General features: G+C 48.8%; 2 protein-coding genes across 3 annotated transcripts in view; one reads left to right on the top strand and one right to left on the bottom strand.

Annotated features, from left to right (window-relative positions):
• macrod1 (mono-ADP ribosylhydrolase 1) overlaps positions 1-19,089 on the top strand; it is a 42,838-nt gene that overhangs the window by 8,674 nt on the left and 15,075 nt on the right. For both annotated transcript variants that reach the window (XM_083685536.1, XM_083685537.1), the window contains exon 4: positions 18,372-18,401. In XM_083685536.1, coding sequence (XP_083541662.1) covers positions 18,372-18,401 — 30 coding nt within the window. The remainder of the gene's footprint in view (positions 1-18,371; positions 18,402-19,089) is intronic.
• On the bottom strand, positions 2,027-4,913 carry flrt1b (fibronectin leucine rich transmembrane protein 1b). Its single transcript, XM_083685535.1, has one exon. The coding sequence runs from the start codon at positions 4,343-4,345 to the stop codon at positions 2,057-2,059; it is 2,289 nt and encodes a 762-aa protein (XP_083541661.1). The 5' UTR covers positions 4,346-4,913; the 3' UTR covers positions 2,027-2,056.

Here is a 19,089-nt window from a genome sequence, read left to right as displayed (position 1 = left end):
TGTTAAAACCTACAGTCTCTATCTATCTCTCTCTACCGAGGTTTCTCTCCTCAATTTTCTCCCCATTTCATTTTCTTCCTCCCTTTTCTCGCTCCCCCCTCATTGTTCAGATTCTGTCCATGTTCTCCGTGTGTCTACCTCTCCCGTCCACCTCTTACAGGTTAGGATTATGATGTGACTAACGAGAAGCCATTTTCCGACATACTGACTGACTGTCAATGCCCTGTTTCCTCTCCCTAGTGTGTGTGTGTGTGTGTGTGTGTGTGTGTGTGTGTGTGTGTGTGTGTGAGCCTGTGTGTGCGAGCCTGTGTGTGCGTGTGTGTTAGGTGTTTAGAGATGCACAGTGCTGTGGTAAGTTTCATCCCTGATTTCTACGTTGTCCCTTCACCTGTATAAGGCCCAAACGGTACTGTGCCCCCCCACCTGTCTAAGACCCAGAGGTACTCTTCCTACAGCCCAGAGGGACTTTGTGACTTGGACTGAGTCAGATGCTCTATTAAACAAGGGTTACGATATATATCTATTTTTACTGTTTTGGGGTGAATGCACCCACGAGTCGATTATGTTGCCTTTCCCATGTAGATAATATTTGGTAGAAACCTATAGACTGTTACATTGCCTAACTTGGCCTTGGACTTTGGGTTGATTCGCACGGTTTGATTTCTGACGTTTCCCTATGATTGTCATCCTGTAATATGCCTTTGCTTTCCGTGTTGAGATGGCATGCGACAAGCAAAAGGATCACATCCTTTGATAGAGGTGTTACACATATGAGAGGAAAGCTCACAAAAATATCGTTTCAGTCGTGTCATTCAATGACCCTGCAGCCGCGTATCCCTTTAAAGATGAGTAGATCTGACGCCTTAAAGATAAAGGTAAGTGGCGTCTTTCATTTAAGCCACCTGCTTCATGTCAATGGTAGATAAACTGTTTTTTAACAGTGTGTTAACATGTGCCAGTCTTTGGATAAGGGCCTCTACTTTTTCTTTTCATCCTTCTTGCCTCTCCTGTCAGCCCTTCTCGCTCTCCCTCCTCTTTTCTTTTTGACTCCCCCCCCCCTTCCTCCCCTTTCTCTCTCTCTCTCTCTCTCTCTCTCTCTCCCTCTCCCTCCCTCTCTCTCTCTCCCTCTCCCTCTCTCTCTCCCTCTCCCTCTCCCTCTCTCCCTCTCTCTTTCTCTCTCCCTCTCCCCCCCCTCTCTCTCTCTCCCCCCCCCCCCTCTCCCTCTCCCTCTCCCTCCCCCCCCCCCTCTCTCTCTCATTAGAGTCCCTTCTCTCTGCAGAAGGAGCGCCTGTCACTGTCAGAACTCTTATCAGCACTGTCGGCTTGTCTCTGGGCGAGAACAAAGTCTTCTCTGCAGCACAAAAGAAATAGAGAACTGAAGGGGAACCCAAAAAAGGGGGGGGGGGGAAGAGAAAAAGTAAGAGGGTCCAGGAACACATCTCTTTTTTCGTCTGTCATGACGCACTGTCGTCGTTCGTAGGCTACTCTTACTCGTGTGTCTATACAGCGGATACAGTACAGCAGGTAGTTTAGCTATCTCTATACACAAGTGCTCTTTTCTCATACATGTAGCATGATTCCATGAATCATCTCGCTAAAGCCTAATATCCACCTCACACAAGTAAAGGTACTGTATATTATTGAAGAGAACAACAGCTTTAAAAGATAGTTGGTGAGATCTCGGGGGGTGGTGGTGGGGGGGGGGGGGGGGTAGGAAGTAACCATTGTATAACCATGAGCAGCGTGGAAACATTATGTCAATACCCAGAAAGGTACGACTAGCACTTCTGTCTCTCAACATTCACGGCCCAACGCGCTGGAGTTGCAGACGCGGCCCAAAGCCAGTCAGCTACGTAACAGATCGATCAGAGCAAAACCGAGGAGGCACAGAGGGTTCTTTGGAAACCAAGGGGCAAGATAACACCGCACCCCCCCCCCCCACACACACCCCCACCCCCACCCCACCCCCCCTTCCTGCCTGGACAACCGTATCCTTAGAACGGCGTCTGACAGAGGGGTGGGGGGGAGGAGGCGGGGGAGTGTCCGGGAGAGGTCCTCACGTGTAGGTGTAGTCTATGTCCGGGATCCCGCCCTCCCGGTAACCGCGGTTGGTGCCGTAGCCCGTGTGGGCTGCCTGAGAGACGACGGTGCCGTTGTGACTGTGAGCGCTCCGGAACGTTCCGTTGCCGTGCGACGGGAAGATGGTGTGCACGTACGTCACGTCCTCCACCTTGGGCTGCAGCGGCTGATGGGCCGCCATGGGCGTCATCTGAAAGCCCGGCGGGGCCCTGATCTCCAGGATAGAGGTGTCCTTCTTAGTGCCCGACTCCACGTAGTCGTCGTAGCTTTTGCCGCCCGTGCGGGGAACGCCTCTCCCGTAGGGGGCGGAGTCTCCGGAGGCGTAGCTGACGCGCTGGCCGTACCAGCAGAAGATGCCGAAGATGAGCAGGAGGGAGACCAGGGCCGTAGCCCCGCCTATGATCCCAGCCAACGGGAGGGCTGCCATCTCCGGGTCCCCTCCCTCCATGTCCCCCTCTCCCCCTGCGGGGCGGGGAGCCTCCCCTGTCTCTATCTGGGCGCAGGAGGGGGTCTCGTCCGCGTCCAGGTGACCTCCCTGTGAACCGGCGGCGGTGGCGGTGGCGGCAGGCGAGCGCAGGGGCAGCAGACAGATGAGATAGTGAGAGCGCGGCGTGAGCTGGGTCAGCAGGTACTGCTGCCTCTCCCCCGGCACCAGCGTCTCGGTGATGGAGCCCAGTGCCGCACTGCTGCCCAGGCGGAGCCACGACAGGCGGAAGGAGGGCGCGGGCCGCGGGCACAGCCACGTCACCAGCACGCTGTCCGGGGACAGGGGCTTGACGGTGAGCTCCAGAGTCTGCCCTGCCACCTGCCCTCCCTCGCCCGGGGGCAGTGGGACCACCAGGCCCGGCCGCTTGGCCCGGAGGGTAATGAGAGTGCCCTGCGTGGGCGGGAGGGAGGTGGCGGCGGTGTTGCCGGAAACCGTGTCAGCCGCCGGTCCTCCTCCACCTCCCCCCCCACCTTTCCCCCCCACCGTGTTCCCCCCACCCAGGGGCCCCTCGCACTGGTCCATGAGGCCCGTGAGGTCCCTGAGGGCCTGGCCGTGCGCCGCCTCGGGCCCGTGGCAGGTGAGGCCTCGCACGGTGACGGCGGCGCCACGGCCGTGCAGCCAGGTGTGGAGCCAGCGCAGGTTGCAGCCGCAGTGCCAGGGGTTCCCCCTCAGGAGCAGCAGCTCCAGGCCCTCCGCGTCCCTCAGCAGCCCGCGGGGCAGTGTGGTCAGGTTGTTGCCCGACAGGTCCAGCCTCTGCAGCCGCCGCATGCCCTCCAGCGTCCCCCGGGGCACGTGGGTCAGCCCATTGTCCTGCAGGTGCAGCCGGAGGAGGTGCGCTGCGGGCAGGTTGACGGGTGGCGCCTGCAGGGCGTTGCGCACCAGCGAGAGCTCGGTGAGGTTGGCCAGGCGGGAGAAGGTGTCGTCGGCGATGCGGGTGTTGGCCAGCAGGTTTCCGTCCAGGACCAGGCGGCGCAGCGAGGCCAGGCCGCGGAAGGCGTGTGTGGGGATGGTGTTGATGCGGTTGTCATCCAGCCGCAGCTCCTCCAGCGAGGCGGGGAGCCCCGCGGGGATGCTGGACAGGTGGTTGCGCGAGAGGAAGAGCAGGCGCAGGCGCGGCGTGCCGGAGAAGGCCCGCTCCTGGATGCTGACAGTGGAGATGGAGTTGTCGTCCAGGTGCAGCCTCTCCAGCAGCGGCAGGCGGGCCAGCGCCGTGCGCGGTAACATCCGGATGTTGTTGTCCTGCAGGTGGAGCTCTCGTAGCGACGGCGGCAGGTGTATCGGGAACTCATCCAGCTGGTTGGCGTAGAGGTAGACCACCCGTATGGTGCCGCTGCGCTCCAGAGACGGGGGCAGGCCAGAGTTGGCCAGGCGGTTGCTCTGGAGGTAGAGCACGGCAGCCGCCAGCGGCAGGGGCGGGATCATACTCAGGCCGCGGTCGTTGCAGTAGACGAAGCCCTCGTCACACCGGCACACCGACGGACACTGGAAGTCCTCCTCCCCCGTCGCCATGGCGTCTGCCGCCACCGCCAACTCCAGCATCTCGGCCAGTAGGGTCAGGCACAGGAGGAGCAGGAAGAGCCAATCGCGTAGCTCGGCCAGACTCTCGACAGCCATGGTCCTGTCCCTGGAAGAGAGAGAGAGAAAAGAAAAGAAAGAGAGGGAATGAAGGAGTGGAGCGAGTGCACTGTTGTGAGACGTGAGAGAGGTGGCAGTCATTTTACATGAAGGAAGGAAGGAAGGAAGGAGAGAGAGGGTTAAGAGCTCATAGAAGATTTCCATAAATATGCCCTCGAGGGATGAAATCCAATTGAAGTGTAAACATGTTCTTTCCTCAAGTTGTACGATATTGTTGTGTGAACGAGATCGGAAAATGAATAGTCATGCAGAAGTGTAGCGAGCTATATTATAATGTGGGTCACCCTACCACGAGAGAGAGAGAGAGAGAGAGGGAGAGATGGAGAGAGGGAGGGGGGGCGGGGGGGAGAGATTACGAGAATTGGAGAGAGTAAGAGGGACATGTGGGGAAAATTGGACACTGGCAGTTGGAGAGAGAAGATGAGGGGGAGAATTTCGTCCGAGAGATTAATTGTAACTCGGAGAGACATAAAAAAAGAAAAAAAAGAAAATGGAGTTGGGGAAATTGAATTAATTGCTCTCAGTGGTTGATATCCTAAAAAAAAATGACTGGGCTGTAGAACTCGAACTAGAACTTGCTCCAAGCGACCTTTATGTAACCTGCGAAAAACATATTCTCTGATGTATCTGAATAAATCAACAATTGATTCAAGTGCAGGTTTTGTAACGTTGTAGCTGAGAAGCAATGCAACTGCGTTTGGGATTTGGAGCGACCAAAGGACACTCTACTACAAACGGATGTATTATGCATGCTGTCTCACTTGTTATTGTTCTCCAAATGTTTATACATTATTCAGCGAAAGCGCTTCTGAATTCCCAAGAAATATTTTGATTCAGTTTTACATTTTATTTTTCATTTTTCATATTATTATTTTTTTTGTTAACTGCTGAATGTTTGACAGCGGCGTCATTAAACAGCGATTTGCAATTGAAGTAGACAAGTGATCCATGTTCAGTATGATACAGTATATGGTATTAAGTTAATATATTGTTGTCATTTACAGTGCAGTATATTCTGAGTGTTTCAGGTAGCCCAAGGCTAGGAATTGTGTCCCCTGAAATGCCTAACATGATTTGACAGTGCATTTGGTAAACAAATGCTCTGAAGGCGTTTGTGTGTGTGTGTGTTTTAGGCTCAATGGAACATGCAAAATTGCCCCTCGGCTCTAGTGAAAATCCATGCAAAGCAAACAAGAGATGGCAACAATGAGAGAGAGAGGGAGAAGCGAGAGCGGGACAGGGAGGGAGGAAGGGAGGGAGATGGAGACAGATGGAGAAACGGATAGTCGGAGAGGGAGAGATAAGGCGGTCTCTGCCAGTAGACTCTGCCTCTATGTGAGAAGGAGTCAATACTGAGTGAATTGTTAAGAGGGGAGTCATTGTTTAATGCTGTCAGTCAGTGTTGTGTACGCTATTGATATATTCATGTCAATGTCCACCTCAGGAGGTGGCAGACGGGGATAAGAGTAATGATTGATATGTTGAGCTCCACCCTGAATCTGGATGGGTTTCAGAGGGTGTTATATTTAGCACCAAACGGACAGTTTCTAAGGATTGCCAGCGTTTGTGTGAGAGAAAAAGAGTGTGAATGTGTGTGAGAGAGAGAGAGACACACACACACACACACACACACACACACAAGGGAGAGTGTCAAGGTGGAGGATAAAAACATATTGGAGAGCTTCCTCTATGAATATCAACGAGCATGTGCCTCTGTGCTACAGTACGCCTGCTCTCCCTTTCATAAGCATCCCCTTTGGCACAAACCTGAGGGGTGTGTGTGTGTGTCTGCGTGCGTGCGTGCGTGCGTCTGCCTGCCAGCCAGCCAGCCAGCCAAACTCACTCATCCATGTTTCCTGCCTTCCCTGATTTCTCTCTCTCTCCCTCTCTCCCTCTCTTCTTCTCTCCCTCTCTCCCTCTTTCCCTCTTCTTCTCTCCCTCTCTCCCTCTTTCCCTCTCTTCTTCTCTCCCTCCCTCTCTCCCTCTTTCCCTCTCTTCTTCTCTCTCTCTCTCTCTCTCTCTCTCTCTCTTCTCTCCATCTTTCATTAAACTCTTCCTCACTTTTGGGTTTGTTTACATATCGGGCCACGTAGTTATTTCTGCCGTCCCTCTCCAATCCCTTTCATTTCTTCAGCTCCTCATTTCTTTGTTTATTCAGTCACTCCATTCCTGTATACTGAGATTAGATCAATCAGGCCCCAGCTCTCTCTCTCCCTTCCTCCCCAGTGGGTTTGCTTCTGTCTCCTTTCAATTCAGATTCTCTCCTTGCCTCTTAGTCTCTTCTGTTCTGTTTTCTCTCCTCTCTCACACCTCTCTCCTCTTCCCCCTTTTTCGAGCTGCGCAAACCCATTACATCTCCTGGCCTATTACCGCCAGACCCATTTCGAGGGAAATGCACCATTTCAAATGTGGAGCATATAATACTGTTGTAGGCCTAATCAGACAGTTGGCAGCAGATGTGTCGTGCAGCTTTCCTTCCACTAAGACATGTCAAAAACATTTGAATCGAGGCGTAAATGTGGACATTGGTTTTGCACATCAGTGGGTAGGTCACGTGCAACATTCGAAATACGGGAAGAATATAGGCTATATGAAGAGTTTAATTCCATAACTCTATATATCAATTCGCTTTTTTTTTTTTTACGTTACATTTATCGTAAGAAATCATTATACAAAGTGAGAAATCATCTTCATACAAAGTGAGTGAAATAGATTAGGTCAAATCACAACCAAATTGGATGGAAGAATGAACATAAACACAAACCAATAATGATCATTGATTGATTGAATTTTGTCATACGCATTTTTGTTTTACAATTTATCAATGTTTTACAAAACAATTTATCAGGAGTGTTTCAGGTATTTCATACATCCACAGGTGCTCTTGGAGTAGGGGAGTCTTAGTAATAATGTGCTTGAATTATCAAACGTGAGCGGAACGAATTTGGGTGTAAATCGTTATTATGTACAATTACACAAATATTTCCAAATGGGTTATTAAAGCTTCAGCACTAGGCCTATTTTGCGGGAATCATAATTTAGCTTGAAATTGACAGTGCTTTCAGTTTTGAATAATACAATAGGGCCTTTTATAATTAATTCAGGAAGGCTCGAAATGTGTAGGCTAGAAATGTTGGCCATTCCGAGACAGCTGTATACAGCCCTTGTGAATACAATAAAATGTTGCGGAGTGACTGTGGTTCTGTCCACTTAAATAGGCATACAGTACGCTTGGGTAGTCCTTCGCTGAGCTGTCCTGGCGACAAGAAAGCCAACGCTCAGAAAGGCCCACAATGCAATCTCTGAGCGTCCAAATGGGGCGCGCTGTAAGAGGCTACACGCTGTAATCGCATTGCGTGGCTAAGGGGGTGTAACCATGTTCCAAAGCATTTCAATCATGTCCTGGAAATTATACACCATTTGTAGGACTGTGCAGGCGTACCGTGCGGTACGCATTAGGATGTCTGAGCAAGGCGCGAGATCTGAGGAGTTTGAGAAATGACAATGTCTGTTCTCCGATAATGTTTGAGAAATGTGCTGGCTTACCCGCTCAGAGCAGCCTCTCTTTGTCTTCTTCTGTCTCCTGGAGCTTTATTCCCTCAGATTAAGGAGCTGGGAGTGTGTGTGTCTGCGTGTGTGTGTGCATGTGTGTGTGCGCATGTGTGTTTGCGCGTGTGTATATGCGCCCGTTTGTGTCGGAGCTGATGAAAGTTCCAGTCCCTCTCCACAGTTCAGAGACCTAGACGCTTTCCTCCGGGCCACCGTACCTCCTGTGGCGTTGGCGGTGAACAGTGACAATAACGGAGATGGTGACGATGATGATGATGTGGAGCGCCTGTACTCCAGGGAGAGTCATAGACCACAGGGACCAGCATGGCTCAGCCTACAGCCTCCCCATCCCAGAGGCAGTCTGTGTGTGTGTGTGTGTGTGTGTGTATGTGTGTGTGTATGTGATCCAGGAAAGTCTGTGTCTTCAAGGCCTGACGATTTATGTTGTCTTCATTGTCTGATTACATTGGCCTTGAGCCGTGACCCCCCCAGTCGGGGTGGTTCTGTTACTGCAGGTTGGGCCGAGCCGGAGGATGTAGGAGATGTGTTACAGCTGGAGGTTACTGCCAGCGGATGAGCTATGAGAGACAGAGGGGTGGAGGTGGGGGTGGGGCTGGGTGGCAGAAAAGTCTGGGCTATTGTTATCCTTCACTTTGAGGATTAGAAGGAATCATCTCGGTCTGAAGGCCCACCGAGCCCATCTATCCTCCGTAATACATTTTTCTCACTTGAAAAATGTGCAGGGATTACCGCTGACGATGATATTGCCTGATAATTGGCCACCCGGTCCGTCTTCTTGTGCAGTGTTTGAGTGTGTGTGTGTGTGTGTGTGTGTGTGTGTGTTGGTGTCTCAGCTCTTCAGCTTGTTGATGGCCTCCGACTGTCTCACTGGTACTCGCCACGACGGCACAGCTGGAGTAGTCCTGGACAGCGCCCCCCTGTGGAGAGACCAGAGAGGGCAGTTAGGACTCGTCCTCACAGTTCACACACAAATAACTACTGCTTCCAACCGAAGAGGATGACTCGTGTGGACGGGCGGGGGTGGGAAGGTTTATTCAGAGTACAGCCAATATTATCATGGATTTGTTTAAACACAAATAGAGCCATACTCATTTCCATCCTCTACGGACACACACTTCAGATGCGAAACGTCAACCGCGATGACCTGACATTTGTATGTGGCGACTGTGGAGTCCAGAAACAGAATGGAATGGTGCGTAGACAGAGTAGTGGAGTGTAGTGCAGGGGAGGCCGGTGGAGGCAGAAATCGAGTGCATTAAAATGAGCCTGTCCTCCGATTTCTACCTCCACCGGCCTCCCCTGCACGACACCACACACGCTGGCTACAGTGTACAGTGCAGTGAGGTGGTCAAATGTGTAACAAGTGTAAAACTTAAGGCATCTTGGAAAGGAAACGGATTGGTGTTAACTCAGAATGCACAGTCGCAGTTCTCCTCTGATTCCTCCATATCATTCTGAAGCTACCCTTCTAACCCAAACTCATGAATTGTCAGGGGAGTGTCTGTTTGCAGAAGATTTTTGATCTCTCTCTTCTGAAACTTCTCAAAAGCTGGATTTATTTATTCCAGACGTACTGTACAATGTTAGCTGGTAGGGGTGGCTGCAGGCTGAGACTGTACGTTCTTCTAGCATTGTGGTCCCCGGTCCTAAATGGCCCCTGGTCCTAGCATAAATTATTTTTTCTTATGATGACTGATGGATAGATAATTCACTTCCTTAGACAAATGTATTTGTTGTAAGTCGCTTTGGATAAAAGCGTCTGCTAAATGGCATAAATGTAATGTAAATGTACCATGTTAGCTGGTAGTGGTGGCTGCAGACTAGTACTGGACTGTACCATGTTAGCTGGTAGGGGTGGCTCCAGACTAGTACTGGACTGTACCATGTTAGCAGGTAGGGGTGGCTCCAGACTAGTAGTGAACGGTGTCCTAGTGTTGTGGGGGGGTGCTGGACTCCTCCCTCTTGCTGACACGGCGGTACAGACCGACTTTGGGATATGAATATGGAACGACTCCTCTGGGTCTCATCGGCCGACAGCTTCTACTGTTCTCCCCTCTGCTCAATGTGTGTGTTGCAGCACCGGAACAACAGTTAGGGTGACATGGGAGATGTAGTGTGTGTTTTGGTTGTACTGGGGGCCCATTAAGAGAGTTCGCCGGAACAACACTTCTCGGCCTCTACCAGCAATGAGAAGGAAAAATATTGTCAATAATTGTACCGAGGGGGACAATCAATGCAATGAACACTCATTAAAATATAACATGTGTATGTGTGTGTGTGTGGGGTCTGTGGAGAGACAGGAGAATATCAGGAGTATGTTTTGCAGAGCACACATGGTTCTCAATGAGGTGTGAGTGTGTGTGTGTGTGTGTGTGTGTGGGTGTGTGTGGGTGTGTGTGTGTGTGTGTGCGTGCGCGCACATGTGTGAAAAACGGTTTAACGCGTATCGTCCCCATCTCTCCATTCCTGTTTCTCATTTACTGAGGGAGTGCTGTAGAGAGAGGGAGAGAGAGAGAGAGAGGGAGGGATGGAGTGCTAGAGAGAGAGAGAGAGGGAGGGATGGAGTGCTAGAGAGAGAGAGGAGCAGAGAGGGTGATTGGGGAAAGAGAAAAGGGGAGGGAGGGAAAGGCAGGCAGAGCGAGGGAGGGAGGAGGCAGATTTATGAACCCATTGGAATGTAATTTGGAGGCAGAAATTACTGTCAGCCTGAGCAAGGTTTAAACCCACTGAAGCCTGACTCCACATCCCACTGACGAGTGACTGACTGACTGACTGACTGAGTGTGTGTGTGTGTGTGTGTGTGTGAGAGAGAGGGAGTGAGTGATGGGTTTTATGGGGGGTGTGATGGGGAATATTACCCCACACAACATGGTTTGTTATGCAGATTGAACCCTCTGAATGAGTGTGTGCATGTAGTACTACTATACCCCATGGATAAGTGTCATAACTGCACACACTTCATGACATAATCCACCGTTCATATTTAACAGCTCATTTTTTCTTGTCAATGAATGCACTGCATGGGGATACGCTTACACACACACACACACACACACACACACACACACACACACACACTATTGCTGGCCTGTATTCCAGTCAGGCAGCAGAGGCCGCGACACCACCGGGACCAGCCAAGGGTGTCCATGTCGAAAGAGACTGATGGAGGGAGGGAGAGAGAGAGAGAAAGAGAGAGAGAGAGAGAGAAGGATGGATGGAGAGAGAGAAAGGGACAGGGGAAAATTAGAAGAGAGAGAGAGAGAGAGAGAGAGAGAGTATGAGAAAGTGGGTAAAAGCGAGAGAGGGGGATGTGACTAGCTTTCTAACACAGTGACACACAGCATCCATTTAGTGTGAGAGAGGCCAGGGGAAAACACAGGCACAGGGACAGAGAGTGATGAGAGAGGGAGCGGGGCTAAACGAGGGAAAGATGGAGGGGGGGAGGGGGTGGGGGGAGAGGAGAGGAGAGGCACCATACTGTATTTTCTTATTATCACCTGTTCTCCCTCTCTGATCCCGTCTCTCTTCTCTTTCTCTCTTTCTCTCTCTCTCTCTCTCTCTCTCTCTCTTTCCTCCCTCACACACACATACTTAATATATCCTATATTTGCCTTCCTCCTGGTGAGCGGTGCTATCTTCCTTCACAGCAGTCCCCTATGGCGTGATAATGATGTAACCATATGCAGTGTGACAACAAACCCTTTCTCTCTCCAAAGCAATTCACACCCTGATTCTCTCTCTCTCTCTCTCTCGCTGTGTATGTGTGTGTGTGTATGTGTGAGTGAGTGTGAGTGTGTGTGTGTGTGTATAAGACAGAGGTAGAGGCAGACAGTCATGCATTTTGTCCTGGAGGGTGAGAGAGAGAGAGAGAGAGAGAGAGAGAGAGAGAGAATGAGCCATTTAGGGAATGGACAGTATAGAAAGGAGAGAGAGGAGGGCACTAAACCTGTCAGAGGTAAGAGCCCTCAACACACCTTCAGTCCTTTATTCTGTTTAACAGGTTATAAAACGGAGTTTCACTACGAACAACAATGGCACTATAACACACACACACACACACACACACAATATTACACACTGTGAAAGTGTTTTGCATAAAACTGGTATGTATGATGAGAGCAGATTCCTTTTAAACTGAGCGGGAATAATTATCACCGTCTGATACACACACACACACACACACACACACGCACACGCACATGCACAAACACACACTGTAAATTAACACATACACACACATACATGCCTCTCTTGCTCTCACACACACAGCGTCATGACAGTCTGCTGGAAATGTATCCCATTAAATTTGATGCAGTGTTTTTTGCAGCTCAAATAATTTACATCCTCCAACCCCCCCCCCCCCCTCACACACACACACACACATACACACACACACACATACACACACACACACACACTCTCTCTCCTCTGTCTCTGAATGATGCAGGGACTGGGAGTAATCAGGCACTTTAAATACACACACACACACACACACACACACACACACACACAACCCACAACCCACATACAACACACATAGAGAGTGTGACACACACATACAACCCACATACACACACTTCACGTATAGACACACACGCACACACACACACACACACAACTCACATAGACACACTTTAATTATCTCGAGACACTTAACAGATAAACAATAAAAACACATTGGAAACTGTACAGAGGCAGAAAGTGTTCTTCCTATTGAAACTTTGTTTCAATAACTCTTCTCTCTAGAGTGCTTCATATGTTCTGTATGATAGCTAAAATGTTTTTACTGCAAGCCACATTGTTCTCTAAATACTCAAATCCAGTCTTCTGTAATATGTGTGTGTGTGAGTGTGTGTGTGTGTGTGTGTGTGTGAGTGTGTGTGTGAGTGTGTGTGTGAGTGTGTGTGTGAGTGTGTGTGTGTGTGTGTGTGTGTGTGTGTGTGTCCGTCCGTCCGTATGCATTCAGTCAGATGGCTGATATCATGTTAAATCCTTAGACTTGTGTAATTTATCCCTCTAATATCTGTATTTATGATCTAGAAGCTTCCCTTTTGGGAATGTGTCTAGTCGGCCCTCATTGCAAATGCCCTCCTACACAGGACACAGGCCCAATTATGTAAAAGCATGTTGTTTTTGTTTTTAACATAATTATCAGCAAATATGTTATGTAAGTTAATAATAATGAACAAAGTTAAAGATTAAGGAAAAAAATGTGTTCCTTCAGAATGTATCTGAATGATATCAAGTGGACTTGGTTCCGGGAAATTGCAAGCAATTTTGTAATTGAAATTAAATTAACTGGTAGTCAAAATTGTTCTGAAACACTATTACAAGGTTGATTTTAAATAGTGTTTTTTTTTTTTTTTTTTTTTTTTTTATTATAATTTTTTCTCCTTTTTTGCTTTTCTCTCCTCGTATTGCCAATGTGCAGTTTTTGCTTCACAAGAACTGAATTCTCTCTGTCCCCCCCCCTCCCATCTATCTCCCCCCCCTCTCCCCTCCTCCCATCTATCTCCCCCCCCCTCTCTCCCTCCCTTCATCTATCTCCCCCCCCCCTCTCTCCCTCCCTTCATCTATCTCCCTCTTTCTTTAATCTGATGTTCTGTACCGTTTAGGATAGAAAACTGAGACTGAGAATCCCATTCTAATCTGCTGTCTCAATATGGCCCAGTTTGCTTCCATGTAATCCTGTGTGTGTGTGTGTGTGTGTGTGTGTGTGTGTGTGTGTGTGTGTGTGTGTGTGTGTGTGTGTGTGTGCGCGCGCGTGCTCGTGTATTGAAAGTCATCAGTGTGTCATGTGATGCTCTGTTGTATTTTTATGTGCTGAAACGGGGTCTGATGATGCAATATAGTATTTGTGTGAGTGCGGCTGGGATGCTACAGGTCAGGCACAGTCTGGTCAGTGTAAATATGACCCAATACTGCACCATACCTAGCTATAGGACGATATGGTGGTGTGTTTGTGGAAGCTACGTGTGTCTGTGTGTGTGCGGTGTGCGTGCGTGTGTGTGTGCGGCGTGTGTGCCGCGTGTGTGCCGCGTGCGTGCGTGCGTGTGTTTGTGTGTGTGTGTGTGCGTGCGTGCGCGCGTTGAAACCCACTGTCCTGGCAGTTAGTCCATATTAGACCAGAGGAAGAGATGCGGGAGAGACAAGGAGAGGAGTGGACAATCAAGGAGACATTCTCACCTGAACAACTGTTCTCCATGTCCTCATGTCTGTCATTGTCTCTCTGACTCGAAAGGCGACATCCCTCTCTGCCCTCTCTCAATCACTAGCTGTTTCTCTCTCTCTCTCTCTCTCTCTCTCTCTTTTCATTACAATGCAAAAGAGCACAGGTAGTGACACACTCTCTCACACACACGCACGCACGCACGCACGCACACACACACCAGCTCCTTTGTAGACATACAATGGCCTGAGTACACCCATAGGCTACTGTACACGCACAGCTGCCAGTGATTCATGCATAGAGGACACGTACAGTATAGCCGTAGGTGTCAAACGAAAACGCGCAAGTGCCCTTGTCTTGCCTTGAATCCCTCACCCTTAAACCTGTTGTATTCTGATACGACTTATCCCAAATATAGACATTACAGATCCATTTACGCACCATTTCCAATGACTTATTATAAACAAATAGAACTGTGTGGAATTAACCTACCTTTTAACATTCATTCATGTATTCTAGTAAGCGTTTGCCCCTCCGCCAAGCTCCGTCAAGTCGATCTCTCTCTCTCTCTTGTGCACAGCCAGCGGATAACTCCCTCCACAATGCTTTATCGTTGGGGAAATCGGCTTCGCAGGGGCAGTTTCATATAGGCTAATCTTCCCTCCCCGCGTCCGTCCTTGCGTGTGTGTGTGTGTGTGTGTGTGTGTGTGTGTGTGTGTGTGTGTTTGTGTGTGGGAGAGAGAGTCTCTAACCTGTTATAATAAGCGTTGCGCTCCGTTTCCTTGGCTCCCAGCGTCGTTTATATGTGAGTGGCAGTGCCAGTGCTTTTTTTAATAGAAGTAATCTCTAGCCGATATCACGAACTTGCGTTTGAACTCTAGTTTTAAATTGACCTGTCTGCAATAAGCTATTAATAACGAGCTTTCACGCGTCTCCGGTGCACTAGCCTACGAACTAACCTCTCTCCGCCCGGATTGATCTGTACTGTGTCGTTTTTTAAAAAAAAAATCCGTTTTGTAAAGGGCGGCCAGGTGTAGATCCCCGTCGCTGATGCCGTGCGTGTTTTTGTGTCGGCGGGGCGCGCTGGTCTCACTCATCTCTCTCGCTCAGCTCCGTTACAGAGTTCAGCAGGTCGTTCTGCTCCGACAGTTCCTTTGCCAATCCATATACTATTGGATTGACAGGTGCGTACTGTTTACGAACCTGTCGGGCTGACTGGCTGAATGCGCTTGCATGTTAACCGCTGTGTGGTTCATTCAAATGCAGTTATTACGCAGCAGGCCTATGTTACTTCATTGGTTGTTTCTCTGTTTTTTTTTTTTTTAACACATCCGTTCAATTTCATTATGTGTGAAAATTATACCGATCTTGGAGAAACTCGGCCCCTATTGATAATCAACGCTATTCTGTATTTCACAAGGGGTGTACTTAAAGTGGTTGCCCTCAAATGAGGCTGTGTTAACTCCCATTTGCATTTCACCAGGTAATTGCAGAGCAAGGGTTCTACGTCTATTATAGATTTTTCTGTATAACAGTTAGGCTATTATAACCATTAGTTACCATATGTATGTATTTTTTTTTTTTTAAAAGAAAAGTCTAATCTTATTCACAAAATTCCAAACAAGGAGAACAGACAAAAGGTATGTAGTCTAGTAGGCCGAACATAATGGAAATATAAGATAGGATTTTCAGGGAGGTGATTGGAGGAAACAAGGGAGCAGTGAAAGAGAAGGGAGAGAGAGGGAAGAATACACAAACAGGTTGCACTGGGGCATGGGGAATAAGGGAGAGGAGTGCAGAGAAAGAAAAATAAGATGGAGGGCCAGAGAGAGAGGGAGATGGAAGGAGGAGGAAGGAGGAGAGCACAGAGGTGTTTAGAGACTCTGAATACAGTGGAAATTAAGGATGCGTTATAGAGTACTGTACAAATTCATCATTATCTTCGTCATCATCATCATCATCATCATCATCATCATCACTGCCTAAATAAAGTCCTGGGAGGGTTCTACCCATGTCCAAACACACAACGCTAAATGAGAATCAGCCAGCTGCTCCGAACAAACATAACTTAGACTGTACCACACAAAGCCAATACGAATATTCTCTCTCTCTCTCTCTCTCTCTCTCTCTCTGTTACAACAAGTTACTTATTTTTTCAATATCCCCTCCTCTGGCTTTCAATTTCAATCTGTCCTGCCTCTCAGTCTGTCCGTCCGTCCGTCCATCCGTCCATCCATCCTTCCATCCATCCATGCAGCCTGAATTTTCTCCCCCACTCTGCCCTCCCTTCCTCCACTTGGAAAAGGTCATGACTCACCTTTATTGGAGAAAGTACACTCCATCCTTTTTGAGTTTTTATGTTCCCAGAAATGTAGTGTTCCTTCTCCCCACTCCACCCTCATCGCTCTCTCTCCCTCTCTCTCTCCCTCCCTCCCTCCCTCCTCGTTGGCCCTCCCTCCTTTCGTATCCAGTGGGGTTTGAGTTACAGTGTCCCCTCCCTCTGAAGATTGTTCTTACTTGGGGACAGATGCTTTATTTAGGTATCCAGGCTGTTATTATGTACCCCAGCTTGGAAGAAGTCTTAATTACAGCCAAGCACCGTGTCTTGTAGGATGTACACACACACCAGTACCGTAGTAAACACACCACAGCACCCACACCTTTACCATTGGAAGAGCATAACAGATGGTAAACCTCCCTTCCTGGGGGATCGGCAGTACACCCCTCTCTACCTCTCTCTCTCTCTTTCTCCCTCCCTATCTCTCTCTCTCTTTCTCCCTCCCTATCTCTCTCTCACTCTCTCTCTCTCTCCCTATCTCTCTCTCACTCTCTCTCTCCCCAGTGTCTCTCTCTCTCTCTCTCTCATTTTCGCTCTCTCTCTCTCTTTCGCTTTCTCACTCTCTCACTCTCTCACTCTCTCTCTTCAGGGAGCTTTATTGCCATGAATTACAAATGTAAATGTTTCCAAAGCAAATGCAAAGTATGAGTACCTCCCTCTCTCTCTCTCTCTGTGTGGTTCTCACTCTCTCTTTCTCTTTTCTGACATCTGTCTATCCTTCTGTCAGTCTTTATTCTACTCTCCTCGCCTGCTCATCCATTAAGGACAAAGGTGAGAGAAGAGGCACCTTCACAGGCAAAAACAATTCCCTCTCTCTCTCTCTCTCTCTCTCTCTCTCTCTCTCTCCCTCTCTCTTTCCCTCTCTTTCTGTAATTAACTAGGTTTCAGTAACAAACCTTTGGGCTTTGGAGTTGCCATGGTTACCCCAACATCCAGTCTTGTCTGTCTGCGTTTGTGCGTGTATGTGTGTGTGTGTGTGTGTGTGTTTGTACGTACGCATGCGTGTGTCTGATACGCAGCCTATGCGTGATTGTGCATGCACATGAGCATGTTTGGCTTGGCATGCGCTGGGCTCTGCTTTGATGCGTTTGTGTCCCAGAGGGACCAACAGATGCTGCCATTCTGAGGCTGGGCCCTGATAGGACAGGAGTAGGTGAATAGGCTGCTACCACTGGTCTGACCTGTCTGGACCCTGATAGGACAGGAGTACAGGTAGGTGAATAGGCTGATACCACTGGGCTCACCTGTCTGGCTTTGCTGGGGCCAGACTCACTGGGATCCATGTCTACCCCTCTCTCTCTCTCTCTCTCTCTCTCTCCTCTCCCTCTGTCTGTCTCTCTGCCTCTCTCTCTCTCTCTCTCAAAAAGTCATGTCTAAAATAATACTACACATTAAACCAGTAGTGTACTGTACAATGCTTGGCACAAATACATTGGTCTTGATCAATCAAGCCCAGACGCAGAAGGAGAAACCCAGGACGATAATGTAGCAGCCTTCCCTGTTTCTCTCTCCTCCCTCTCTCCCCCCCCCCCTCCCTCTTTCGTTCTCTCTTCCCTCTCTCCCTCTCTCCCCCTCTCTCTTTTCCCTCTTTCTCTTTCTTCTCTTCCTCTCTTCCCTGACATCTCTCATCGGTATCTCTCAGACAGACAGAAGTTACCCACTGATCTAGTCTACTCTACTGACAGCAAGGTCTTCTGATATCGGCTGATATTATGTTTGTGTTCTTTTGTATTCTCATATTGACCACACACTGGATATTATTCTGAAAGTCTTCTTCCGTGCTCTGATATTGACTGCACCCGTCATGTTTAAAAAGTTATTTAGTATTGAGGATCACGATCCCCGACACCAGGAATGGAAATGAACAGCATTTTTATTTGTTGTTTCCCTGGGAGGTCGGGGTCAGAGGTCTTGAGGTGGGTCGTGTCAGTGTTGAGGTCGAAGGTCGACTAGAGCTTCATGATCTCTCTCTCCATCATCAAGTGGAAAGACGTTCAACTCTGGGTTCAGTTGCTCATTTTCCATTTTAAAGACTTGTCACATTTTTTTTTTTTTCTAATCTTTTCTTCTCTTTCTCTGTTTTGTTGTTTCAGCCAACAAGACTCTGTTGGGAGGAGGAGGGGGTGAGTCGCGTTCAATTATCTTCTCTTTTATGTGTGTGTGTGTGTGTGTGTGTGTGTTTGTGCGTACGAGTATGTCTTTGTGTGAGCGAGAATGTGGGTCTATGTTCTTGTGTGCGTGTGTGTGTGTGTGTGCGTACTGTATGCACCTGCGTGTGCTGGTGTTTTCATTTAGCTCTACAGTATGTATTTGCGAGTGTCTGCAGGTGAGAATTCAATAGTGTATAATTTATCGGTGTGGAGTGCTGTTTGAATAAACAGTCATTTCTCAGTGTGTTGTTGACTCTGCGTCTTTGCGGTGTGTGTGTGTGTGTGTGTGTGTGTGTGTGTGTGTGTGTGTGTGTGTGGTGAGAGTCTATGGACTAATCGATACAAGTGATAAATCTGCACAACTAATGCCCACTCATCAGCCCCCCCCCCCCCCCCCCCACCACCACCACCACCACCACTTCCTGTATTATATGTCCCGACTATGTTTTGTTTTTCTGGACAGAATCGGCCCTCCGACACAACCAATGGGGTCCTTCATTACCATAATAATGATAATAATAATAATAATAATACTTTAATTTGTATAGCGCTGTTATACACAAGTTTACAAAGTGCTCCTAAACAAGAGAAGAGATTAGGGAAATACATCAGCATAGGTTGACAGAAACATAACAGGAAGCCACATTCAAAAAAGACATAA

The sequence above is a fragment of the Argentina silus genome, assembly GCF_951799395.1.
Source record: "Argentina silus genome assembly, chromosome: 15".
Lineage (NCBI taxonomy): Eukaryota > Metazoa > Chordata > Actinopteri > Argentiniformes > Argentinidae > Argentina > Argentina silus.
The sequence above is the reverse complement of the archived record's forward strand: the minus strand, read 5'-3'. Positions and strand labels throughout refer to the sequence as shown.